This window comes from Salvelinus fontinalis, chromosome 38 (assembly GCF_029448725.1).
Source record: "Salvelinus fontinalis isolate EN_2023a chromosome 38, ASM2944872v1, whole genome shotgun sequence".
Lineage (NCBI taxonomy): Eukaryota > Metazoa > Chordata > Actinopteri > Salmoniformes > Salmonidae > Salvelinus > Salvelinus fontinalis.
In genome coordinates, this window is record NC_074702.1 from 26,292,517 (window position 1) to 26,319,704 (window position 27,188).

The 27,188-nt window shown below is 43.7% G+C and overlaps 1 protein-coding gene across 2 annotated transcripts in view; it reads right to left on the bottom strand.

Moving 5' to 3' along the window:
* Positions 1-1,027: 1,027 nt before the first annotated feature.
* Positions 1,028-27,188, bottom strand: part of LOC129837769 (protein argonaute-3) — a 47,080-nt gene continuing 20,919 nt past the window's right edge. Inside the window, exons 10-19 of one of the 2 annotated variants that reach the window (XM_055904205.1) lie at positions 25,514-25,636; positions 20,184-20,317; positions 19,483-19,667; positions 16,302-16,461; positions 15,548-15,638; positions 14,950-15,144; positions 14,392-14,526; positions 13,451-13,552; positions 12,919-13,118; positions 1,028-7,869 (exon numbers count right to left, since the gene is read on the bottom strand). In XM_055904205.1, the coding sequence (XP_055760180.1) occupies positions 7,761-7,869; positions 12,919-13,118; positions 13,451-13,552; positions 14,392-14,526; positions 14,950-15,144; positions 15,548-15,638; positions 16,302-16,461; positions 19,483-19,667; positions 20,184-20,317; positions 25,514-25,636 (1,434 nt within the window). In that variant the 3' untranslated portion in view covers positions 1,028-7,760. Of the gene's footprint in view, positions 7,870-12,918; positions 13,119-13,450; positions 13,553-14,391; positions 14,527-14,949; positions 15,145-15,547; positions 15,639-16,301; positions 16,462-19,482; positions 19,668-20,183; positions 20,318-25,492; positions 25,637-27,188 lie in introns of both variants that reach the window. The other variant, XM_055904204.1, reaches the window with a different exon arrangement.

Below are 27,188 nucleotides of genomic sequence, written 5' to 3' on the forward strand. Positions count from 1 at the left end.
CCACTTCGCGGCTGAGCCGTTGTTGTTCCTAGACATTTCCACTTCACAATAACAGCACTTACAGGTGACCGGGGCAGCTCTAGCAGGGCAGACATTTGATGAACGGACCTGTTGGAAAGGTGGCATTCTATGACTTTGCCACATTGAGCCACTGAGTTCTTCAGTAAGGCCATTCTAATGCCAATGTTTGTCTATGGAGATTGCATGGCTGTGTGCTCGATTTTATACAACTGTCGGCAAATAGCCAAATCCACAAATTTGAAGGGGTGTCGACGTTTTTGTTTTGTTTCTAGTGGATAAACCATACGGTTTATATGAAAATTGACAAATTAATGAAAAAAAAAGCAACTAGTACACAATGCCATTATTTTCAATTAACTCTGCAATTCTTCCAAATACTGCCACAAAACATTTTCATAACACATAGACAAAGTAAAAAAAAAATAGTGTAAAAAAATAAAGGATCTCATTGTGAAACCCTCATTAATTCACTAAGTTGGTTTATATTTAGGGTTACTGTTGTATACCGTTGTCATTCAATGGTTTTATTTTACAATCTTATTAGATTTTAAAATATATATATATTTTACATGTGATAAGGCCAGAGTGCCAGAGATTAGACACCTGTGATAATCAGATGTACCCAAAACTGCCACTAGGTGTCATCTGATAAAATTCCATATTCCTTGAAAGTTACCAAATTCTCATAGTTTACTTGTAAACTTAGAAATTTTCCAGTAATATACACTCTCTTTGCTACACTATACAGGAGTTACTTACCAAAAAAGATGTTCCGACTACTTCTCAAAACTACTTCTTTACATTCCTTGAAATGAAGACTAAATACCACAATGGGTACAGGCAAATGTCTGGTGCAACAACATAGAATCAGAAGAATAATAGAATAGAATTCGAACACAGTGCAATGACATGTCAATCATTTAGTAACAGTACATCTGTGCTGAACCTACCTTCACTAGTGGCTACAGCCAGCGTGGTCTAGAAACAAATATCATGAAGAGAAAGGTTTTAAAGCAAAGCTTTTTATTACAAGTATTAGTGAAAGATACACTTCAAATTGTAGCAAAGCTAAACTAAAGTCCTAAAAGAAAAAATTATAAGACAAAAGACATTTAAAACTGAAATAAAAAGACCTGTTGGTACAACAGAGAGTTTGAAACATACAGAGTAGTAAGGGAGAGAGATCGAGGCATGGAACTCATGTGGCTACCTTGTTCGTATCATCAAACACCCATTGATTTTAGCTGGTGCCTCAGGACTCAAAATGGTATCACAGCGCACAATCCTAACTGACGCACGTCAAATACAAAAATAACCTCAAGATACCGATGAAACATATAGGAAACTCTTTAAAAGTCCAGCATTCTTGGCCACTGACGAGATCGGTCTTCAAACCAGTGTAACATTGGGAAAACAGCATCCGATAATCTCTCGAGCAAATGTTATTTCAAAATCTTAACATGGACTGCGAACGGACTGAAAACAAGCAGCATCTGCTTACACATCAATCAGATAGCTAAATGGAGTCAACATGTCTTAAACAAAGTATGTGTCTGTGGGTATTAGGTAGAAAAGCCTATTAAACGTTTTGAACAGCTTTGACGACCCCTTCCAAGCGCCATGCCTCTGACCTCTGACCCTAGAATGAGGTGGGAACAACTAACAGACACTGTGGGCAAACAGAACAGCAACTAATTATTACAACACCTTGATTCGTTATACAGGTACAAGTACAGCACACAGAACCCTCGGGCTCCTGTTCTTACATCCATACACGTGGGGAAACAAAACACTTTTGTATGTTGGGGCTCACCAACTACTGTAGCACTATTAGTGGTTTGAAAAGAAACACGAGGATGCCATTTTGGAGTTAGGCCATTTTTTTGTACTCAACTCAGGCATTCCGTAGTCGGAAATAAAACCCAACAACGAAGTAACAACACACTTAAGGCGGAGGCTTGTATTTGAGCGGAACGAGACTTTACACTCCACTCCTTACTGTGTAAAAGTCTCTGGCACAAGGGGGAAAAGTGAAAGGACAGAAGCCACACCTAACCTCCTCTGCCTTAGCACAGTCACCATCATCCTCTCCTTTTCTCCTCTATTCTCACCCACCTGTACTTCACCAGGCCTGGGGAGTTTACATGGCTAACATGTTGGCAGCTCTGGATGAGGATGTGAGGTTTTTAAACAAGGCTCAGCTCAGTCCATGTGGTTCAGTAAAGGTTCCCCAACCCTACAGGAGATGAGACGCAACATGTGGGGGTGGCCTCTTCAAGATGGGAGGAGAGAACCGGGGAGGAGAGAGGGAAGAGAGAGTACAAGAAGGTGGTAAGAGGACATATGAGAAGGCTTCTTCCCTTCACGAGGAACCAAACCGCTAGACGCAGGGGTCTACATAATTAATACCTCATTTAAAAAACAGGTCCCCCTGCTCAACTGTGCCCCTCTGTCCGCCCACCACCACGTTGCTGTGCTTGCGTGTCTGGGGGAGGATAAGGCTTCAACATGGAGAGGGGGGGGGTTTAAGGCCTCGTCCCCTAGCTCCACCTCCACCATGCTGCCAATGAGACTCTAGCTAGCCGCTCGTTTATGCACTCAATAAATACAGCATAAAATATTTTGCAATATACATTTCATATACATATTAAAAATAACGACACATTTAAATAGGACGACAACATAAAACGTTCGGCTCAAGTCAGATAAGTGTTAAGACAAAAAAACTAAAACAAGAATATCTTACAGTTATACTTCTGTCTCTAAAATAGTTATAAGAATATCATAGTCAGGTATTAATCAAGCATTATACTGTAATAACCAAAGCAATATTTGCAGTTTTTCCTCATGTAGTATAACATATGCAGCATACCAAGGTAAGTGAGGCGCATATATATATATATATTTTTAATCGCTTGTAAAGGTATCACCCCCCTGGACTGACGGGTACCCCAAATGACTCATACAGACCCCCTCGGAGTCTTATTCTACACCCAAACTGCCCCAAAACGCCAATGAAAGTGGGCCCACTATCCTTCCAGTAAGGACAAGACAGACACACGGCGAGGCATTGCACTAGGATGAGAGAATGCCATGGGCCAGACAACTGCCGACTTCCTAATATGGATGCCCTGCTTCCTAATATGGATGCCTTACATTGGAACACTTAAAAACCGTTGGTGGTTTCAGATTATTAAGGAGAAACCATATAAATGCAGGCCGACTCAAAACAGAGCCATCATCAGCGAAGTCACATGAGCTGGAGGCACGCTTTTGAAAATGACCACTTAGTAGCGATAGCAACCATTTTGTTTGGTGTCGTAATCCAATTCCCTTTCCCAGAGGAGGAAAATCTCCTCATTCACATAATAAACAATTCTTCGATACTAAACTGTATCTGGGAGGCGGGGATTGGAGGAGGAACAGAGACAGAAAACCTCTTGGTTTCATGTCCGAGAGAGAGTGGCAGTCTATAAAGTGCTGTGCTATGTTTGTCATTCGTGGGCCAGGCTGTGTCACACACACACACCCCGGTTTTAACTGTGACCTCGCTTGTCAACGCAAGTTCCACTGTACCAAGTCCATTGGTCCAGACTCAAAATGCACCACTAAGTGAACGCTCAACCACAATCATATACTCTAATGTCTTTAACAAACAGACTGCGGGTCCTCAGTATCAATCTTGGTGTGTGTGTGTGTGTGTGTGTGTGTGTGTGTACACTGTGCATAAAACGCAGGTGTGTTTTTTCTTCTTCAAAAATGAGACAGATGTCTTTTTGATTTTCCGTTTGACTTTTGTTTTACAGCACCACCATAAAGAAAGGCACTTTCTGTGGACTTCGTCGCTCTGCCATAGATTTACCTTCCACTCCGGAAAGAAAGAATATACAACACAAAATCCAGTATATCTGTGCGTCACAGGCAATGGAATGAAAACACATATAGCTACTGTAAATATAGCTTTTCCATAGAGTATAGCAAACTCTGGGGTGATGTTTTGGACCTAGAAAGGCCTTGCTCATAAATATCCTTATAAACTAAGCAAAAAAACTGATGAAAACAAAACGAACATCTGAAAAACGTTACGGATGACGATGTAGCGAGTTATAATGTTATAAGGATGTTAGGCAAACACATCTGCTATATGTAAACATGTGTTCTTTTGCCCAGGAAAATCTGAATGTTCTATAGTCCTTGACGTTCATCATAATGTCAGCTTAGATGAGAGCTACGCTTGTCGCTTGCTAAACAATGTCCCGATCCATACATGCCACCTCCCTCAAATGGCACTTAGCCCTACTTCTCACTTCACATACACCAGAACCAGCCACATGCACAAAAACCAATCTAACTACAATACCCTACTCTGTACTAACCAACACACACTAGAGGAGTTTGGAGGAGTTTTCAACACACACAGTTAACTTTGTCTGTCCTCTAGTCTTCCATCTTTTCTCCACTTCAGGGGAATCCGATGGCAGATCTACTGGCTATGGAATGTAGTCCTCTGGCAACGGGACGCAAAAGTCAGGAGAAAGTGGGAAAAACAAATGAGATTATAGACTGTCACATTGCAGACTTACTGGAGGCCTATAGGCTTTGTATTTCTGAGCACAAGAAGTGCCCTTGGTTGCGCGTGGAGAAAAGCAACAGTTTCAGGCCAAGTCTCGCTCTATAGGGGCCTCATAACCCACAAGGCTCAACCTAAAACACTGCGGGCCACATCGGTACTAAACGTTCAAGATGACCAGTCAAGGTAACCATCTCATTCTTTAAATCAACTACATCTTTTTAAAAGTGGGTCTACAAACACTTTGACAAGCCCCGGTTTCTCCCGCTCTCCCCTACTCTACAGGCGTCAACTCCCGCCTGAGAAAGACGATCTGGATCAGAACAATTATGCTCTTAAAAAAAGTCTAATGATTCCATTTGGATTCTATGACAACAGGGTAGATCTGACAACAGCTGCCAAGAGTGACAGAAATAGAAGCACCTCTTACTTCTAGAACTCAGAGGAGACAAGTCCACCACATCCCGATCCATAACAGTCTAACAATCCAGACACACGTTACATGTCGAAATACATTCACCGCCACCGTACGCACGCCAAAATAAACAAATTAATGTTATACATTGCCACAGGACACGAGTCAACAACAGTCTATTGCATTATCAACTCTTACATATTTTATTACCGTTTACCTTTAATGATATTATTACTATGATGAATAACTATATATGTTAGATTTTTTTGTTAGCAAAAATAAGTGGTGTGAGCATTACAATAAATGTGAAATGTACATACACACATCTTCCAATCTGGCTTTTTAAAAAGGCTTTTTGGACACTAGTGAAGATCATGAAGGCTCAAACTCATTGGCTTCCAGCCAGGGGAAGGCTAGAGTTGGGAAGGCAGTCAAACGCAACTACAGGGGGACACAGGATTCTACCATTGGAGCACACTACCGTTCACCTATTGGGGCAGTCCTTGCCTTGAGAACTGTGTCCTTGTATCATTGTAACGTCAAAACAAGAGATTCTCAAATGGCAACCGTTTCCACTAACAGTTAGGACGAGAATCCCTACAGTGCCCCACATAACAGACCCTCTCGTTTACCTCATTGGGAGGTTTACTACGGTACCTTTGTACCCCCCCCCACCAAGGGCCCACTCAGACTGCAAATTCTCAAAGGGGTGCGGCAAGGAGGCCACCCCCCCATAGCACCAGAGGCATGTGTTCGGTCTGACACACACTTCTTTTAGTGCAGATTATTGTCTTTCTCTTGAACACCACTAGGCATGCCTCACGTCACAGAGCAGAGGAGCTAAGCAGCGACCACACAAGTCACTCACTCAGTCAGTCTCTCCGACTTCCAAGATTCATCGAATTGTTGACTCTAGAAGACAGCTAGCTACTATTGGTTTGGATGCTCAGTTATATGGCGGGGAAAAAATGAAATGTCGGCTTAGCTCTCCTGCCGCTCATGACTGAGGCATGCCTCGATTCTTAGTCACCTTGAGTACATGTAGATATAGCAGCTAGATCCATGTCTGATGAGGATAGAGAGAGTGCAGCACGACTTGATCTGCTAAAATACTGCTGCTATTAGGCAAAGACAATAGGATAAACTATCAAACTAACACACACACAGAATATATATATTTTCTATCATGAGGATTTCAATGCGATGCAATGTCTGTCAAAAAAAAAAAAGAGGCAAAATGTAGCTTAAAGTCAACTTTCCCCAGCTAAACGTTGCCCTTTAACTTCCTTGTTTGAATACATTTTAAAGGCTAGGATGTCCATGTCATAATCCATCCATACAACTTCCATTTAACTGTTCATTTCCAAAACCAGGCACTTGATTTCTAACCCATGACACACTCACTGGCATAACCATTAGACCTCTGAGCCCCTCTACCCCTCTTCATAAAGAGGAGCAACGGGTAAGTGCCAATTGTGTGAACAGAGTTCTCATAGGAGATCAGGGTTCTGCTACATTCTCGTAACTCACTGCTACAGACTTCCAGATATTCAAAGCGTATCTTCTAGAAGAAGCTTCCTTCTCTCAGCTAAAAGATTATTGCACCAGGGGAAAGCAACACGATCTGTCATTCAATTTAGGATCTCCCACCACAAATTAAAATCCAAGAGAGCGGATAGATCGAAAGAGCAATGAGATTGAAAGAATGCAGAAATAAAAACGCTCGTCTCATGTTAAATTACTATATCTTGAGCGTACTAATAAATACTGGAAAGAATGGTAAAAAAAACAAACAAGCACCTTAAATATCAAAACACATGATGTACAGGAAAGAAAATTCAAAACAGGGTCACATTGCAATGTAGTTAGTTGATGTGATAGCACATTAGACCTATGTCATAGGGAACTGACCTAGGGTGTGATATCATTGTATTACCCTCTACGATGTGTGCCAGTGTATACGCACAGCACTTATTGGTTCAAGTCAAACGATAACGAGTTGGAAATCATATGATTAGCATCATAGCTTATTCCCCAGACAGGTTGGGACTTTTGAAGAGAGCATTTACACCGTTCAGACTCCAGGTGGCACTGTGCTCACAATAATAGCTTGTGTTCGTCTCCTAGTACACAGTGTCCATTGACACGCTCACACTTTTGATAAGTCACCATTGGCTAAAAGAAAAGCTGGAGAGGAAAGGAGAGGAAAATACCAGTGGCAAGCTTGTGCGCCGTGATGGGTCTGCACCGATAGAGATCCACCCTTCACACTCCTGATCCTTTTCTTCTTCTCTCCTCAACCTTTGATAAAGAAAAAGTCAAAACAGAACTAACAAACGAAAAAGGGCAGAAGTGCTGCCGTTAAAAACTGAGCTGACGTAAAAGGCATGATGACGAAAGGGAACGATTTCTGCAACGTTGACCACACACATCCGGAATCTAAACAGATCTCCTTCATGACCGGAGAAAAGGAGGGAGGGACTGGAGGAGGGTGGGGGCGGAGTTGGGGTGCCCTGGAAAAGCAGTTGGCTGGTTTAATATTGCATAATAGTGCCAAGTTCTTCCTCTCTTGTTTTAAAGCAGCGTCTGTCTGCATCCTCAGTCCATTGCGGGGGGCTTCCCTCACCACCCTCTTCACAGTGTCAGGTCCGGATTGACTGGTTGTGGGGGGATGCAACCCTCCTTGACTGGCAGGCGGGGTTTGTGTGTGTGTGTGTGTGCTTTAAGTGCGGTGATGGTGGTGTGGGGTGGTGCTCAGGCGAAGTACATGGTCCTCAGCGTGTCGTGGTGAATCTGCACCGCCTTGGCCAGAGCCTGGGGGTCCCGACCGTTACTCTGCCCAGAGACATGGCTGCCCTCCGCACTGGGAGAAGAGAAGACATTCATCAGGACAGACACATACATGAATGGATCAGAAAGACAGGTCAACTATCATACACACACTTCATTGAAGCTACAATTTTTTACGTAGAAAGCTAGCTTTCTGGGGCAGTATACTACCTAGCGCTGTTTTAGGGGGGGGGGGGGGCAGTATACTACCTAGCGCTGCTTTGGGGGGGGGCAGTATACTACCTAGCGCTGTTTTAGGGGGGGGGGGGGCAGTATACTACCTAGCGCTGCTTTGGGGGGGGCAGTATACTACCTAGCGCTGCTTGGGGGGGGGGGGGGGGGGGGCAGTATACTACCTAGCGCTGCTTGGGGGGCAGTATACTACCTAGCGCTGCTTGGTGGGGGCAGCATACTACCTAGCACTGCTTGGGGGGGGGGGGGGAGCAGTATACTACCTAGCGCTGCTTGGGGGGCAGTATACTACCTAGCGCTGCTTGGTGGGGGCAGCATACTACCTAGCACTGCTTGGGGGGGGGGGGGGGCAGTATACTACCTAGCGCTGCTTGGGGGGGCAGTATACTACCTAGCGCTGCTTGGGGGGGCAGTATACTACCTAGCGCTGCTTGGGGGGGGGGCAGTATACTACCTAGTGGCGCTTCTAGTGGCCGGGGACTTTATTGCAGGAAAACTTAAAACCGTTTTACCCAATTTCTATCAGCATGTTTAATGTAGACCCGAGGGAGAAAAATTCTAGACCACCTTTACTCCACATACAGAGACATGTACAAAGCTCTCCCTCGCCCTCCATTTGGCAAATATGACCATAATTCTATCCTCCTGATTCCTGCTTACAAGCTAAAATTAAAGCAGGAAGCACCAGTGACCCAGTCAATAAAAAAAAGTGATCAGATGAAGCAGATGCTAACCTGTTGAGGCTGGGGGCGCTGTTGTCACTATTTATGGTAATCTTGTAATTTTTGAAACGGCTTCCTACAAAACTCTTGATCGTACAATATGCATATTATTATTATTATTGGATAGAAAACAGTCTATAGTTTCTATAGGAGTTGAAATTTTGTCTCTAAGTGGAACAGAACCCATTCTACAGCAATTTCCCTGACATGGAGTCAGATTTCAGAAATTTTGGCCCCTGATCTGGAGTCAGTTAAAAGGCCACTGTTATTGCTATGAGTATACGGACACTGCTTACGTCTTCCCCTGGATGCCTTTACGTGATGACGATTTGAATGGGGTCGATTGCGCGTTCACAGGCACTATAAATTAAAAAACCCTGTAGCTAGTAAGACTTTTGGAGCTGCGTTATGCGCGTGGAGGACACCGACCCGCACCTGTTCCAAGCATTAGTGTTGGGAGTAATCTTTCTCCGGTCATGTTAAGACTCGTTATAGGAGTTAAAAACATCATAAGGTAGTTAATTTAAAGCGTTTTATAGCAATTTATATCCGTTTAGTGCGATTTTGGGACATTTATTTCTGAAACGCTGTGAATCGCCGGGCACGCTTCCAGTTCATGCTGAACGCAGTTGGCATTTCCACATGGCAAGAGGACAGCTTTCCACCAAAAGACGATTAGACCCAAGAAAGGATCCTTTGCCCAAGATACTGATGGAAGAACAGCTCAAAGTAGGACATTTTTATTATGATAAATCGTGTTTCTGTCGAAAAATGTTAGTGGCTTAGGACGCCATGTTTTTTGACGTAGCTTCGCTTGGCGCAAACTGTATTGAAAAGTAAGGATAATTTAAAAAATGTAATTCCGCGATTGTATTAAGAATTAAATTGTCTATCAATCGATGTCCACCCTATATTTTTTAGTCACGTTTATGAGTATTTATGTATAAGAGTAGATCACTGTCTAATATGGCGCACGGACATTTTCTCACCAGCTGGGCTACTTTCCCCATTGTCTAACCATGATTTTGGTGGCTAAATATGCACATTTTCGAACAAACTGTATATGCATGTTGTAATGTGATGTTACAGGGGTGTCATCTGAAGAATTCTGAGAAGGTTAGTGAAAAAAATAATATATTTTGGCGATGTTGACGTTATCGCTCACTTTGGCTAGAATTAATGCTGGGGTAATGTTTGCACCTGTGCTATGCTAATATAACGATTTATTGTGTTTTCGCTGTAAGACACTTAGAAAATCTGAAATATTGTCTGTATTCACAGGATCTGTGTCTTTCGATTAGTGTATGCTGTGTATTTTTACGAAATGTTTGATGATTAGTAAGTAGGTAAACACGTTGCTCTATGTAGTTATTCTAGTCCATTTGTGACGGTGGGTGCAATTGTAACTTATGCCATCTACCTGAAATATGCACATTTTTCTAACAAAACCTATCCCATACCATAAATATGTTATCAGACTGTCATCTGATGAGTTTTTTTCTTGGTTAGGGGCTATAAATATCTTAGTTTAGCCGAATTGGTGATAGCTACTGGTGTTGGTGGACAAATAAAAGATGGTGGATTATGCTAATGTGTTTTTAGGTAATAGATGTACATCTTTACATATTGTGTCTTCCCTGTAAAACATTTTAAAAATCGGACATGTTGGCTGGATTCACAAGATCTGTGTCTTTCATTAGCTGTATTGGACTTTAATGTGTGAAAGTTAAATATTTAAAAAAAATATTTTATTTGAATTTCGCGGCTCTGCCTTTTCAGTGGGGGTGGGGGGGGAGTGCCGCTAGCGGCACCCTCAGCCTAGACAGGCTAAGCTACAGAACTGTTTTGCTAGCACAGACTGGAATTTGTTCCGGGATTCTTCATATGGCATTGAGGAGTACACCACATCAGTCATTGGCTTCATCAATAAGTACATCGATGACGTCATCCCCACAGTGACCGTACGTACATACCCCAACCAGAAGCCATGGATTACAGGCAACATCCACACCGAGCTAAAGGCTAGAGCTGCTGCTTTCAAGGAGAGGGACTCTAACCCGGAAGCTTATGAGAAATCCCACGATGTCCTCCAACGAACCATCAAAGTATCAATACAGGACTAAGATCGAATCCTACTACACCGTCTCCGACGCTCAACGGATTTGGCAGGGCTTGCAAACTATTACAGACTACAAAAGGGAAGCACAACCGAGAGCTGCCCAGTGACACAAGCCTACAGAAGAGCTGAACCACTTCTACGCTCGCTTCGAGGCAAGTAACACTAAAACATGCATGAGAGCACCAGCTGTTCCGGACGACTGTGTGATCACGCTCTCCGCAGCCAATGTAAGACCTTTAAACAGGTCAACATTCACAAGGCCACAGGGCCAGACGGATTACCAGGACGTGTACTGCGAGCATGCGCTGACCCACTGGCAAGTGTCTTCACGGACATTTTCAACCTCTCCCTGTCCGAGTCTGTAATACCAACATGTTTTAAGCCGACCACCATAGTCCCTGTGCCCAAGAACACTAAGGTAACCTGCCTAAATGACTACTGTCCAAATGCACTCACGTCTATAGCCATGAAGTGCTTTGAAATGCTGATCATGGTTCACATCAACACCATTATCCCAGAAACCCTAGACTCACTCCAATTTGCATAACAGATCCACAGATCCACAGATGCAACCTCTATTACACTCCACACTGCCCTTTCCCACCTGGACAAAAGGAACACCTATGTAAGAATGCTATGCATTGACTACAGCTCAGAGATCAACACCATAGTGCCCTCAAAGCTCATCAATAAGCTAAGGAACCTGGGACTAAACACCTCCCTCTGCAACTGGATCCTGGACATCCTGACGGGCCACCCCCAGGTGGTAAGGGTAGGTCACAACACATCCACCACGCTGATCCTTAACACAGGGGACCCTCAGGGGTGCGTGCTCAGTCCCCTCCTGTACTCCCTGTTCACTCATGATTGCACAGCCAGGCACGACTCCAACACCATCATTAAGTTTGCCGATCACAACAGTGGTAGACCTGATCAACGACGAGACAGCCTATAGGGAGGAGGTCAGAGACCTGGCCGTGTGGTGCCAGGACAACAATCTCTCCCTCAATGTGATCAAGACAAAGGAGACGATTATGGACTACAGGAAAAGGAGGACCGAGCATGCCCCTATTCTCATCGACGGGGCTGTAGTGGAGCAGGTTGAGAGCGTCAAGTTCCTTGGTGTCCACATCACCAACAAACTAACATGGTTCAAGCACACAAAGACAGTCGTGAAGAGGGCACGACAGAACCTATTACCCCTCAGGAGACTGAAAAGATTTGGCCTGGGTCCTCAGATTCTCAAAAGGTTCTACAGCTGTACCATCGAGAGCATCCTGCCTGGTATGGTACCTGCTCGGCCTCCGATCGCAAGGCACTACAGAGGGTAGTGTTTACAGCCCAGTATATGACTGGGGCCAAGCTTCCTGCCATCCAGGAAGACTCCAGCCACCCTAGTCAGACTGTTCTCTCTGCTACCGCACGTCAAGCAGTACCGCACGTCAAGCAGAGGCTTCTAAACAGCTTCTACCCACAAGCCATAAGACTCCTGAATATCTAATCAAATGGCTACACAGACTATTGCCATTGCTGCCCCCCCCCTTTTACACCACAGCTACTCTGTTAATATCTATGCATAGTCAGTTTAATAACTCTACCTACATGTACATATTACCTCAATTAACCGGTGCCCCCGCACATTGACTCTGTACCGGTACCTTCTGTATATAGCCTGGCTATTGTTATTTTACTGCTGCTCTTTAACTACTTGTTACTTTTTTCCCTTAACTCTATGTTCTTAAAACGGCATTGTTGGTTAAGGGCTTGTAAGTAAGCATTTCACTGTAAGGTCTACCTACACCTGTTGTATTCGGCACATATGACGAATACAATTTGATTTGGGGGCAGTATACTATCTAGTGCTGCTTTGGGGCAGTAGAAAAATAAAAAATAAACAGTATTGCAGTGCTGTACATTTCACCCAAAATAGATAGGAAATATGAAACGTTATGTTGAGCACAACAGAGGCGAAGCATGCAGAAAGACTAAACTAGCCCAGATTGTTTTGTGCAGTGATAGAGTAACACCCAGCCCCATCCCTGCCAATCACCTGTCGTGCTCCTTGTCCACCAGATGGTAGCGGGCACGGAAGGCCACCAGGTGGGCGTAGTAGGCTGGCGCGGGGATGGAGACGGAGCGGGTACAGCGCACGTAGGTGTGGCACAGCTGGTAGGTGAGCAGCTGGAACTCATCGGCCGTGAAGCAGTTGTCGTCCCACAGGACGTGGTAGTGGGAGGGCCGACTGGTCCCCTGGGGAAAGCAGACGGCAGACGTTACACATATTACACAAGCTCTATTATTGGATTTAATGGAGCTGTGGTATAAAAAGTTATGTAGAAAGACAATGACAATTGGGTTTTAGAATGAGGTATAGGCCCCTTTGCAAATTTAGTCAAATTTTTTTCAACTTCAAAACCAAAGAGTATTTGGTAGTTTAGCTTCAGTAAAGAACTGTTTACCTTCCAAAAACCAAAACACGCAGTGTGAAAAAAGTGCGTTTAAATTCTAAAAAGACAGCGTATTTCCTGAGAGTAAGGTGCAGTGAGGCAGCAGGCTAGATGAACAGATAAATGCTGCAGTACCTGTATTCCAGCGTGACTGCAGAGGTAAAAGTCAAACTCGTAGGGGTGCGTGATGTCCGTGTCCACCGTGGTGCCAGCAGGAATGTTTCCACTACGTCCAACCTGAACCAAGAGAAGATGTCGAGTTGGGGTTATTATTAATAACTGCCAATGTTAAAAACATCCTTCCATCAGTCCTGTTCTACTTCAACACCAGACACACACATCCATTCATTGAACTTTCCCCTTGGACTCATTTAATGACGTAAGAAAGTGAACGAACGGAGGGAGGTGTAGTGTTTAGTTTTGATATTTACCTTTATTTAACTAGGCAAGTCGGTTCAGAACAAATTCTTATTTACAATGACAGCCTACCCCGACCAAACCGTAACGACGCTGGGCCAATCGTGCGCCGCCTTATTTCCACAGCTCTGAATGATGTAGTCTACAAATGACCAGAATAATGACTAAATTGATTTCTCCCTGTCCGTCAAAGTTCACTTCACTTGTAAACAAGGTGATAACTCCAAAAGCCCTGCTCTCCCAGGCCTTGAGTGGCACTCCAGGTCCATCAATTCACATCAGGCCTAATGCTATAATGGAATATAATTACCAGGGGTGAGGAGAGCAGGCCCATTGACAACAGTCTAATTGGATAATTAGGACAACCATTTAGAGCGGTAAATAAAGACCACGGACCAACTCTGTAACACACAGTTCCCCCCCCTAATCTATAAAGGGCTTATCACACTGCTGTGCCAAACAGAGTTGAGTCAAACTGTAGTGAGCTGGCCTGGTTACGCATCTACTGAAGCTGTTGGAACGGTGTTAGAAGAAAATGTAAGAGTCAGCACAGTTTGGGTGTGATTTGGCCCCATAGTGTGACTCAGGCATGGGCATTATCTCAGAATGACTCTAAGGTAGCTGGGAGGGTGGCCGGAAGGAAAAGTGGGCCCACTCACCCTTTCGTTGCGGTCGGCACAGAAGAGGCGGGTGTGGTGGCGTTTCTGGACCACGATGTAGGTGATGCCGGGCTGGTACTCCTTCTCTAAGCCAATGCAGGCCTCGCGGATGGCCAGCAGCTCGTAGTACAACACCTGGGGTGGGCAGAGGGATAAAACGGGGTTAAAAACATTCATTATTGACAATATGACTTTGAATGTCCTCCATCTCCGTTATGGGCAAGTTTTTCCTAGTTCGCACCTGTTGAGGCGGATGATATAGGCCTCAACATTGCACCCTTTAACCACCATCTGACTAAGGGGCAGGTAAATAAGTGTTTACACTTACACACAGGTCACAGCCCATGCATGTTATTCTAATGTCCTCTTAGTGGATCTTCATGATGTGCATCAATGGTTTACTTACACAGATAGGTAGATGTCCTAACTTTAACAGCTTATTTAAAGAGGGACAACATTTGACATGCAACCTTTGACCCTCTGGTTTCTGAAGTTCTGGAGGTGGAGAGAGACTTACATTTTTTTTGTCCCCAGGATAGTCACTCGGTCTTTACTCACCTGTCTGAACTGGCCCTCTGACACTCCGTCCCTGTAGAAGATGATCCTGGTGGGCTTGTAGCGGGTCGACTTGTAGAACTGGATCAGCAGCTCTCGGACCATAGAGGCCAGATCCTGGATCACCTCCTGCCTGGGCCTCTGGACCCTCACTGTGGCACAGTACCTGCTGGGGTGGGCGTCCATACTGCCTACCACCTGGAGAAAGAGAGAGATGTATAGAGAGAAACAGGGTGGGGGAGAGAGAGAGAGACGTAATAGAGAGAAACAGGTTGGGAGAGAGAGAAATGTATAGAGAGAAACAGGGTGAGAGTGTGTGTGTGTGTGTGAGAAACAAACCAGCGCTGCACAAATTGATTAGCTCGGCACAAACATTATGAACTTGAATGCAGTGGCGATACAGTATAGACCAGGCCACAGAAGTCTCAAACATGTAGTCCTCACGCCAGATGAGGCCCGCGAGCCTATTTAATGCAGCCTGCCGGTTGTCTTAGTAAATGTGGACCATGGTTGTAATAGTAAGAAAATATATAAATGTGGCCCCTGGGCAAAATGAGTTTGAGACTCCTGGTATAGGCCAATAGGAGTTAAGTGAACTCACTGCAGCAATGGAGGGCTTCTTCCCGTCTCCAGCAGGGGGGTGTGTAACGTCCGCCCCCAGGAAGATGATAGGCTGCTGGAATACTGAGGGTCTGGGTGGAGGAAGAGAGAAGGACAACTGAGGAGAGTTCAAAGAAAGGGCCTCTAATATGATTAAGGGTTTAGATTTCACACAATATGTACAATCATAAATTGAAAGATACTTGATTGGGAGATTGAAATTGATGGAATTTGTGTACAAATAAAATAAACATTCTCAAGACCAATACACACAGTATTTGAAAACAGATATTGACTATTGTAGTAAGGGCTAAGGCCTAAAAAAGTGAATTTACTGTTTAAACGGATGCCCCGCTTCACAGGTCTCAAAAAATAAATACATTTGAACAATTAATTTGATTCATATGAATGATTCTTTGACAAAACAAACGATTCACTACGTGATTATAGTAGTTGGGATTCGGTTTAATCGCAGTGATCGAATCATGTGAATAAAATGTTTTATTTGTGAATTGCAAACAGTAATTTTAGGAAAAAATATTAGCTGTAGCCTCCCTTTTGGATTATGTGGCGACAAAACTTGTTTTCTAGCTACTTCAAGCTGATTTATGCACACTTCTAAAGGAAGATAAATATGACTAAATTAAAAAAGGTAAATACATTTCCAAAAGAAAATGTGCTTGCTTTAGCTGAATAAAAATATTTGTTTGGTCATTCCACAGTCCTTCTATCCTCTAGCCACAGTGGCCACATACCGTTGGTGGGGCACCAGGATATTGTTGATTCCCCCCAGCTTGACGTTGATCTTGAGGCAGAGGTTGGAGAGGGTCTGGGGGGACGTCTTCACCACGTTCTTCACCTGGACACACTGAGTGGCCATTCCTAGGAGAGTGTCTCCCACCCTCTTCACCTCCGCTACACAGGACCAGTAACAGGAAGTGATCAATCAATCTCTGTGCAATTAACAGTCAGATTAGGGAAGTAAAGATTAAAGTACCACCTATGCTTTAAAGGGAAAGTATTGATAGATACCAGACAGATGTACAATATCTGTTATTAACACACAACAGCACGCATCCCTTATCAAAGCTGCTTCAGCAACACAAGAGTTTCAAAGAATAGCAAATGCTTTGGTAGAAGTATTATATAGATACAGAAAATGTTAGACCGTGAATCAGCACGGATAAGGTGATTCCAATGAACATCATGTGAATATGTACAGTTGAAGTCGGAAGTTTACATACACTTAGGTTGGAGTCATAACTCATTGTTCAACCACTCCACAATTGTCTTCTTAACAAACTATAGTTTTGGCAAGTCAGTTAGGACATCTACCTTGTGCATGACACAAATAATTTTTCCAACAATTGTTTACAGACAGATTATTTCACTTATAATTCACTGTATCACAATTCCAGTGGGTCAGAAGTTTACATACACTAAGTTGACTGTGCCTTTAAACAGCTTGGAAAATTCCAGAAAATAATGTCATGGCTTTAGAAGCTTCTGATAGGCGAATTGACATCATTTGAGTCAATTGGAGGTGTACCTGTGGATGTATTTCAAGGCCTACCTTCAAACTCAGTGCCTCTTTGCTTGACATCAATGGAAAACCAAAAGAAATCAACCAAGACCTCAGAAAATAATTGTAGACCTCCACAAGTCTGGTTCATCCTTGGGAGCAATTTCCAAACGACTGGAGGTACCACGTTCATCTGTACAAACAATAGTACGCAAGTATAAACACCATGGGACCACGCAGCCGTCATACCGCTCAGGAAGGAGACGCGTTCTGTCTCCTAGAGATGAACATAATTTGGTGCAAAAAGTGCAAATCAATCCCAGAACAGCAGCAAAGGACCTTGTAAAAGATGCTGGAGGAAACAGATACAAAAGTATCTATAGCCACAGTAAAACAAGTCCTATATCGACATAACCTGAAAGGCCACTCAGCAAGGAAGAAGCCATTGCTCCAAAACCGCCAAATAAAGCCAGACTACGGTTTGCAACTGCACATGGGGACAAAGATGATACTTTTTGGAGAACTATTCTATGGTCTGATGAAACAAAAATAGAACTGTTTGGCCATAATGACCATCGTTATGTTTGGAGGAAAAAGGGGGAGGCTTGCAAGCCAAAGAACACCATCCCAACCGTGAAGCACACAGGTGGCAGCATCATGTTGTGGGAGTGCTTTGCTGCAGGAGGGACTGGTGCACTTCACAAAATAGATGACATCATGAGGAAGTAAAATTATGTGGATATTTTGAAGCAACATATCAAGACATCAGTCAGGAAGTTAAAGTTTGGTCGCAAATGGGTCTTCCAAATGGATAATGACCCCAAGCATACTTCCAAAGTTGTGGCAAAATGCAGGGACAACAAAGTCAAGGTATTGGAGTGGCCATCACAAAGCCCTGACCTCAATCGTATAGAATATTTGTTGGCAGAACTGAAAAAGTGTGTGCGAGCACAGAGGCCTACAAACCTGACTCAGTTACACCAGCTCTATCAGGAGGAATGGGCCAAAATTCACCCAACTTATTGTGGGAAGCTTGTGGAAGGCTACCTGAAATGTTTGACTCAAGTTAAACAATTTAAAGTCAATGCTACCAAATACTAATTGAGTGTAAGCAAACTTATGACCCACTGGGAATGTGATGAAAGAAATAAAGCTGAAATAAATCATTCTCTCTACGATTATTCTGACATTTCACATTCTTAAAATAAAGTGGTGATCCTAACTAACCTAAGACAGGGCATTTTTGCTGGGATTAAATGCCAGGAATTGTGAAAAACTGAGTTTAAATGCATTTGGCTAACGTGTATGTACACTTCCGACTTCAACTGTACAATACCGTTCAAAAGTTTGGGGTCACTTAGAAATGTCCTTGTTTTTGAAAGAAACGCAAATTTTTGGTCCATTAAAATAACATCAAATTGATCAGAAATACAGAGTTAATGTTGTAAATGACTATTGTAGCTGGAAACGGCAGATTTTATGGAATATCTACATAGGCGTACAGAGGACCATGATCAGCAACCATCACTCCTGTGTTCCAATGGCACGTTGTGTTAGCTAATCCAAGTTTATCATTTAAAAAAAGGGTAATTGAGCATTAGAAAACCCTTTTGCAATTATGTTAGCACAGCTGAACACTGTTGTGCTGATTAAAGAAGCAATACAACTGGCCTTCTTTAGACTAGTTGAGTATCTGGAGCATCAGCATTTTTGGGTTCGATTACAGGCTCAAAATGGCCAGAAACAAATAACTTTCTTCTGAAACTCGTCAGTCTATTCTTGTTCTGAGAAATGAAGGCTATTCCATGCGAGAAATTGCCAAGAAACTTAAGATCTCGTACAACGCTGTGTACTACTCCCTTCACAGAACAGCGCAAACTGGCTCTAACCAGAATAGGAAGAGGAGTGGGAGGCCCCGGTGCACAACTGAGCAAGAGGACAAGTAAATTAGTGTCTAGTTTGAGAAACAAATGCATCACAAGTTCTCAACTGGCAGCTTCATTAAACAGTACCCGCAAAACACCAGTCTCAACGTTACCAGTGAAGAGGCAGAGTTCCTCTGTCCAGTGTCGGTGTTATTTTGCCTATCTTTTCTATTTATTGGCCAGTCTGAGATATGTCTTTTTCTTTGCAACTCTGCCTAGAAGCCCAGCATCCCGGAGTCACCTCTTCACTGTTGACGTTGAGACTGGTGTTTTGCGGGTACTGTTTAATGAAGCTGCCAGTTGAAGACTTGTGAGGCGTCTGTTTCTAAAACTAGACACTAATGTACTTGTCCTCTTACTCAGTTGTGCACTGGGGCCTCCCACTCCTCTTTCTATTCTGTGCTTTTCTTTCTTTCTTTCAAAAACAAGGACTTTGCTAAGTGACCCCAAACTTTTGAACGGTAGTGTATGTCTATGGGTGCCGCCTACCGTAGACTGGGGTCTTTCCAGGCAGGATGACGATGATGAGCTGCAGTCCAGAGTAGGTGTTCTTCAGGTGCCTGAACATAGGCTCCACACTGTCGGCTCCCTGGGCGTATTTACAGAAACACGGCTGGCCCTGGATGGGCATCCCAGCATCCTTGGAGATCTTACGCAGCTGGTCTGTGAAACCCCTATAGAAGGAGGTAGGTAATGGATGGAGGAAGATAGAGGGATGCAGAAGAAAGTGATGGAGGAATGAGGGAGGGAAAGATGAATGAGGGAGGGAAAGACAGTAATGGAGAAATGAGGGAGGGGGAGGAGGGAAAAAGGAAGGGTTGTAAAGACCAAATATAATCTGGTTGGTTAGGGAATGGTTTAGTAATGTAATCCTTGAGAGTCACTGTGTAAATTCTAAGGTTGTATCAGAGGCGTAGAGGACAAACTAATTACACAAGGATCACGTTCTTATCTGGAAGGCCATCTCCAACAACACAGGGAGGGATTCCTTTCCATATATCCCTGTGGGTATGTGAGAAGCTGCTTCATGAATAGGAGGGGGGTATGTTTATTAGGCACCAAATGGAAGAAAATGTACTGACACAGGGCAGGACTACAGTTGAACATTTTGCCACGGTGTGCCATAACGAGCATAACCCAGTTGTACACATAGTAAGTGGGTGAAACAGATAAGACTGGTTGGTTCTTACTTGAGGATCTCCTCGCGACACTGCCTCTGTGTGGCGAAACATGCGATGGCCCACATCTTGATCTCCACTCCCGTGTGGAACTGTTTGCCCCTCATGTCCCACACCCCGTGACTTGGGGTGGCCACCGTCCGGTTCTGAAACCACAGTGTAGTACGGTTGATCTGCTGCGTGGTGTACACACACACACACACACACACACTTCTGCATGCACACACACTTGTTTTTCTATCCTTGTGGGGACCTAAAATGTATTACCATTAAAAAGAAAATCCCTAACCCTTACTCCAACCTTAACACCTAACCTCCAAGTTTAAAATAGCCTTCGTTCTCAGAGGGATCATTTTCCATATTGTACAATCTTTGGAGACATTCGAGGATTTCAGGTCCCCACGAGGATAGAAAAACAGTGCACAGTAATCACATACACCCAATGGAGTAAGACACGCTGTACAGATTCAACAGGCAAGACACTTCAGAAAGTCATGCAGGCACACATGTAGAAATTACACAGGAAATAATTGTGCGTAGACACCAACACTTATTGGATACATTTAAAGCAAAACACACACGAAAAAGTATGTGAACCCTTTGGAATGACCTGGATTTCTGAATAAATTAGTCATAAAATTTGATCTGATCTTCGTCTGTCACAACAATAGACAAACAGTGTGCTTAAACTAATTACTACAAATGATTGTATTTTTCTTGTCTATATTGAATACATAATTTAAACATTCGTAGTTTAGGTTGGGAAAAGTATGTGAACCCCTACGCTAATGACTTTTCCAAATGATAATTGGTGTCAGGAGTCAGCTAACTAAGCTTTTTAATAATAATAAATAAAACACCTCACAAAATTTCAGTTTGCTATTCACAAGAAGCATTTCCTGATGTGAACCATGCCTCAAACAAGAGATATCTCAGAAGACCTAAGATTAAGAATTGTTGACTTGCATAAAGCTGGAAAGGTTACAAAAGTAACTCCCAAAGCCTTGAAGTTCATCAGTCCACGGTAAGACAAATTGTCTATAAATGGAAAAAGTTCAGCACTGTTGCTACTCTCCCTAGGAGTGGCCGTCCTGCAAAGATGACTTAGCATTCTGCACCTTGCTCTTGCAATGAGGTTAAGAAGAATCCTAGAGTGTCAGCTAAAGACTGACAGAAATCTCTGGAAACTGCTAACATCTCTGTTGACGAGTCCACAATACGTAAAACACTAAACAAGAACGGTGTTCATGGGAGGACACCACAGAAGAAGTCACTGCTGTCAAAAAAACAAACATTTCTGCACGTCTGAAGTTCGCAAAAGAGCATCTGGATGTTCCACAGCGCTACTGGCAAAATATTCTGTGGACATATTAAACAAAAATTCAGGTGTTTAGAAGGAACACACAACACTATGTGTGGAGGAAAAAAAAAGACACAGCACATCAACATCTTGGGGCGGCAGGTAGCCTAGTGGTTGGACTTGTAACCGAAAGGTTAAACAGAAGAAAATATGCCTTCTGGAGTGGCCCAGTCAGTCCTGACCTTAACCCGATCGAGATGCTGTGGCATGACCTCAAGAGAGCAGTTCACACCAGACATCCCAAGAATATTGCTGAACAGTTTTTTAAAGAGGAATGGGCAAAAATTCCTCCTGACCGTTGTACAGGTCTGTTCCCCAACTACAGAAAACATTTGGCTGAGGTTATTGCTGCCAAAGGAGGGTCAACCAGTTACATACTTTTCCCACCCTACACTGAATGTTTACACGGTGTGTTCAATAAAAACATTAACATATAATTGTTTGTTTTATTAGTTTAAGCAGACTGTTTGTCTATTGTTGTAATTTAAATTGAGATCAAATCACATTTTATTACCACTTTATGCAGAAATCCAGGTAACTCCAAAGGGTTTCCATACTTTTTCTTGCCACCGTATTTAGGCCTAACATGTATAGACTGAAAGACACAGGTGCAGTGTTGTTAAAAAAAAATATATCTTTATTTTTCAAAACAGCTTATAAAAAGGTCAAATTTGAGCATATCTTTTATTTTTTATTTTTTTTATTTAAAATAAATTGTATCCCATTTTCTCCCTAATTTTCGTGGTATCCAATCGCTAGTAATTACTATCTTCTCTCATCGCTACAACTCCCGTACGGGCTCGGGAGAGACGAAGGTCGAAAGCCATGCGTCCTCCGAAGCACAACCCAACCAAGCCGCACTGCTTCTTAACACAGCGCGCCTCCAACCCGGAAGCCATCCGCACCAATGTGTCGGAGGAAACACCGTGTACCTGGCCCCCCTTGGTTAGCGTGCACTGCGCCCGGCCCACCACAGGAGTCACTGGAGCGCGATGAGACAAGGATATCCCTACCGGCCAAACCCTCCCTAACCCGGACGACGCTATGCCAATTGTGTGTCGCCCCACGGACCTCCCGGTCGCGGCCGGCTGCGGCAGAGCCTGGGCGCAAACCCAGAAACTCTGGTGGCGCAGCTAGCACTGCGATGCAGTGCCCTAGACCACTGCGCCACCCGGGAGGCCCAAATTTGAGCATTTCAACACTGAAACTGTCAAAATTGTATTGGCCTTAACCTTTACATTAACCCTTCAAGGTGAGGCAACAGAGGCTGAAATTACATTTTTGCTTCTACTTTTTGGTATTTAATATTAGTACTTTCAAAAAGTAAACAAAAATGTCAAACTATGTAAATATATATTTTGTTTGTTTATCACACGACCATCAAAATGTCATGAATATTAACCACATTCAAAAAATGGACATAAATACATAATTTCAAAGCTCACATTTAAAAAGGCCATTACAAACGGGACTACAGAGCCTTTGGAAAGTATTCAGACCCCTTGACCTTTCCACTTTGTTACATTATAGCCTTGTTCTAAAATTGACAACATAAAAAAAAAATCCCCAGCAATTGACACACGATACCCCATAATGACAAAACGAAAACGGGTTTAGAAATGTTTGCATAAATATTCAAACCCTTTGCTATGAGACTCAAAATTGATTTCAGGTGCATCCTGTTTCCATTGATCATCCTTGAGCTGTTCCTACAACTTGATTGGAGTCCACCTGTGGTAAATTCAATTGATTGGAAATAATTTGGAATGGCACGAACGCACATGTCTATATAAGGTCCCACAGTTGACAGTGCATGTCAGAGCAAAAACCAAGCCATGAGGTCGAAGGAATTGTCCGTAGAGACACGATTGTGTCGAAGTACAAATCTGGGGAAGGGTACCAAACTATTTCTGCAGCATTGAAGATCCCCTGGAACACAGTGGCCTCCATTTTTCTTAAATGGAAGAAGTTTGGAACCACCAAGACTCTTCCTAAAGCTGGCCGCCAGGCCAAATGAGCAATCAGGGGAGAAGGGCCTTGGTCAGGGAGGTGACCAACCTGATGGTCACTGACAGAGCTCCAGAGTTCCTCTGTGGAGATGGGAGAACCTTCCAGAAGGACAACCATTTCTGCAGCACTCCACCAATCAGGCCTTTATGGTAGAGTGGCCAGACGGAAGCCACTCCTCAGTAAAAAACACATGACAGCCCGCTTGGAGTTGGCCAAAAGGCACCTAAAGACTCTGACCATGAGAAACAATATTCTCTGGTCTGATGAAACCAAGATTGAACTATTTGGCCAGAATGCCAAGCGTCACGTCTGGAGAAAGCCTGGCACTATCCGTACGGTGAAGGATGGTGGTGTCAGCATCATGCTGTGGGGATGTTTTTCAGCTGCAGGGACTGGGAGACTAGTCAGGATCGAGACAACTCTCGCAAAGTACAGAGAGATCCTTGATGAAAACCTGTTCCAGAGAGCTCAAGACCTCAGACTGAGGGCGAAGGTTCACCTTCCAACAGGACAACGACCCTAAGCACACAGCCAAGACCATGCAGGAGTGGCTTCGGGACAAGCCTCTGAATATCCTTGAGTGTCCCAGCCAGGGCCCAGACTTGAACCCGATCAAACTTCTCTGGCGAGACCTGAAAATAGCTGTGCAGCAACGCACCCCATCCAACCTGACAGAGCTTGAGAGGATCTGTAGAGAAGAATGAAAGAAACTCCCCAAATACAGGTGTGCCAAGCATGTAGCGTCATACCCAAGAAGACACAAGGCTGTAATAACTGCCAAAGGTGCATCAACAAAGTACTTAAAAGGGTCTGAATACTTATGTAAATGTATTTTAAAAATATATACATTTGCAAAAGATTCAAATAACCTGTTTTTCCTTTTGTCACTATGGGGTATTGTATGTAGATTGGATTCAATTGGTGTTTTTTCCTCATTTTAGAATAAGGCTGTAACAAAATGTGGGAAAAGTCAAGGGGTCTGAATACTTTCCAAAAGCCCGGTATATGTAGTAACTTCATTTGAAGAGATTGTGATTTGGTCTCAATAGAGGTATTTTGCAATTGGTAAGCTAAATTCATTGTACTTTGCTTTAATGGCCATTTATTTCCTGAAAGTCAGACTCTTCCCACACGCCAACTCATTTCTCAGCTTCAGAATCTGCATTCTCCAAATGTAGCTTTCACAAAATTGATCATAGTTAAAATCAAAATTTGATAACATTTCATTTGAAAATATGCACCAAAAATGCTGTTTACGTACATGGTGTAGTAACTTAGACAGGGTAGAAAGATGAAAAGTCAGGTCCTGCAGTGTCTTAACAAAATTAAACCAGAAGGCTGACCTCATCCAGTGTCCAGAAAAACTGTTTTTGTTTTCCTTCCTAATCAATTTAAATGTTTGAATGCAAAACTGGGTCTGGGATTAAGGCTTAAATTTGATTTGACTGTTTCCAGTAAAATCCCGCTAATGTGACATCTACTCTTACAAATCGCAAAAAGTGAAATTGCAAACCAAAGTGAGTGGGCTAAAAAAAAAAAAAAAAAAAGGGAGGAAAAAGCATAAACACCACAAAAGGAAGCTTAATTGAGTCATAGCATAATGTCATCACGATCTGTACTATGCATTCTCAAAAAAAAAGCAGTAATGAAAAATGATGTAGCCGTGTTAGCATTGAGCAAAGACTACGGGCTTAAATTAATCCACACAGACAGGCCTGTACTCAAAGTGTCTTCGAGTAGCCGTGCCAACCTAGGATCAATTTTGTCTTTGAAATCACTATGAATAAGAGGTGGACCAGATCCTAGATCAGCACACCTACTCCTGGATGATTCACAGAGAGAAAAGACAAACAGATCAAGTCAAACCAAAGCAAGGGGGTTAGTTCCCTCATATAGCAAGGGTAGGTAGCGTGTCAAACAGAGTATGGAGCGTGATTTAAAGGAAGGGTACCATAAAGTGCTCTGTGCTCACCCTGCCGCCGTATTGCAGCATGGGGGCAGGCAGCACACGCCCCGTCACGTGGGCCATCTCGTCGCGCACCTTGAACTGGAACTCCTGCACAAAGGGGTCAGACTCGTAGTTGGCACTGCGCACCTGCAGGGGTCACACACAGAGAGACAGAGAGAGGGCGAGAAAGGGGTGTTTAGGGTGGTGAGGTAAGATGGTATCCAGTCGGACAAAACAGAGATGCTTGTTCTAGGTCCCAAGAAACAACGAGATCTTCTGTTGAATCTGACAATCTTGATGGTTGTACAGTCGTCCCAAATAAAACTGAAGGGCCTCGGCGTTACTCTGGACCCTGATCTCTATTTTGACGAACATATCAAGACTATTTCAAGAACAGCTTTTTTCCATCTATGTAACATTGCAAAAATCTGAAACTTTGTCCAAACATGATGCAGAAAAATTCATCCATGCTTTTGTCACTTCTAGATTAGACTACTGCAATGCTCTACTTTCCGGCTACATGGATAAAGACCAAAATAAACTTCAGTTAGTGCTAAACACGGCTGCTAGAATCTTGACAAGAACCAAAAAATTTGATCATATTATTCCAGTGCTGGCCTCTACACTGGCTTCTTGTTAAGGCAAGGGCTGATTTCAAGGTTTTACTGCTAACCTACAAAGCATTTCATGGGCTTGCTCCTACCTACCTTTCCGATTTGGTCCTGCCCTACATACCTACACGTACGCTACAGTCACAAGACACAGGCCTCATAATTGTCCCTAGAATTTCTAAGCAAACGGCTGGAGGCAGGGCTGTCTCCTATAGAGCTCCATTTTTATGGAATGGTCTGCCTACCCATGTGAGAGACGCAGACTTGGTTCTCAACCTTTAAGTCTTTACTGAAGACTCATCTCTTCAGTAAGTCCTATGATTGAGTGTAGTCTGGCCCAGGAGTGTGAAGGTGAGCGGAAAGGCTCTGGAGCAACGAACCGTCCTTGCTGTCTCTGCCTGGCTGGTTCCCCTCTCTCCACTGGGATTCTCTGCCTCTAACCCTATTACAGGGGCTGAGTCACTGGCTTACTGGTGCTCTTCCATGCCGTCCCTAGGAGGGGTACGTCACTTGAGTGGGTTGAGTCACTGACGTGGTCTTCCTGTTCGGGTTGGCACCCTCCCTTGGGTTGTGCCGTGGCGGAGATCTTTGTGGGCTATACGCGACCTTGTCTCAGGATGGTAAGTTGGTGGTTGAAGACATCCCTCAAGTGGTGTGAGGGCTGTGCTTTGGCAAAGTGGGTGGGGTTATATTCTGCCTGTATGGCCCTGTCCGGGAGTATCGTCGGACGGGGCCACAGTGTCTTCCGACCCCTCCTGTCTCAGCCTCCAGTATTTATGCTGCAGTAGTTTATGTGTCGGGGGGCTAGGGTCAGTCTGTTATATCTGGAGTATTTCTCCCGTCTTAACCGGTGTCCTGTGTGAATTTAAGTACGCTCTCTCTAATTCTCTCTCGGAGGACCTGAGCCCTAGGACCATGCCTCAGGTCTACCTGGCCTGATGACTCCTTGTTTCCCCAGTCCACCTGGCCGTGCTGCTGCTCCAGTTTCAACTGTTCTGCCTGCGGCTATGGAACCCTGACCTGTTCACCGGTTGTGCTACCTTGTCCTAAGACCTGCTGTTTTCAACTCTAGAGATAGCAGGAGTGGT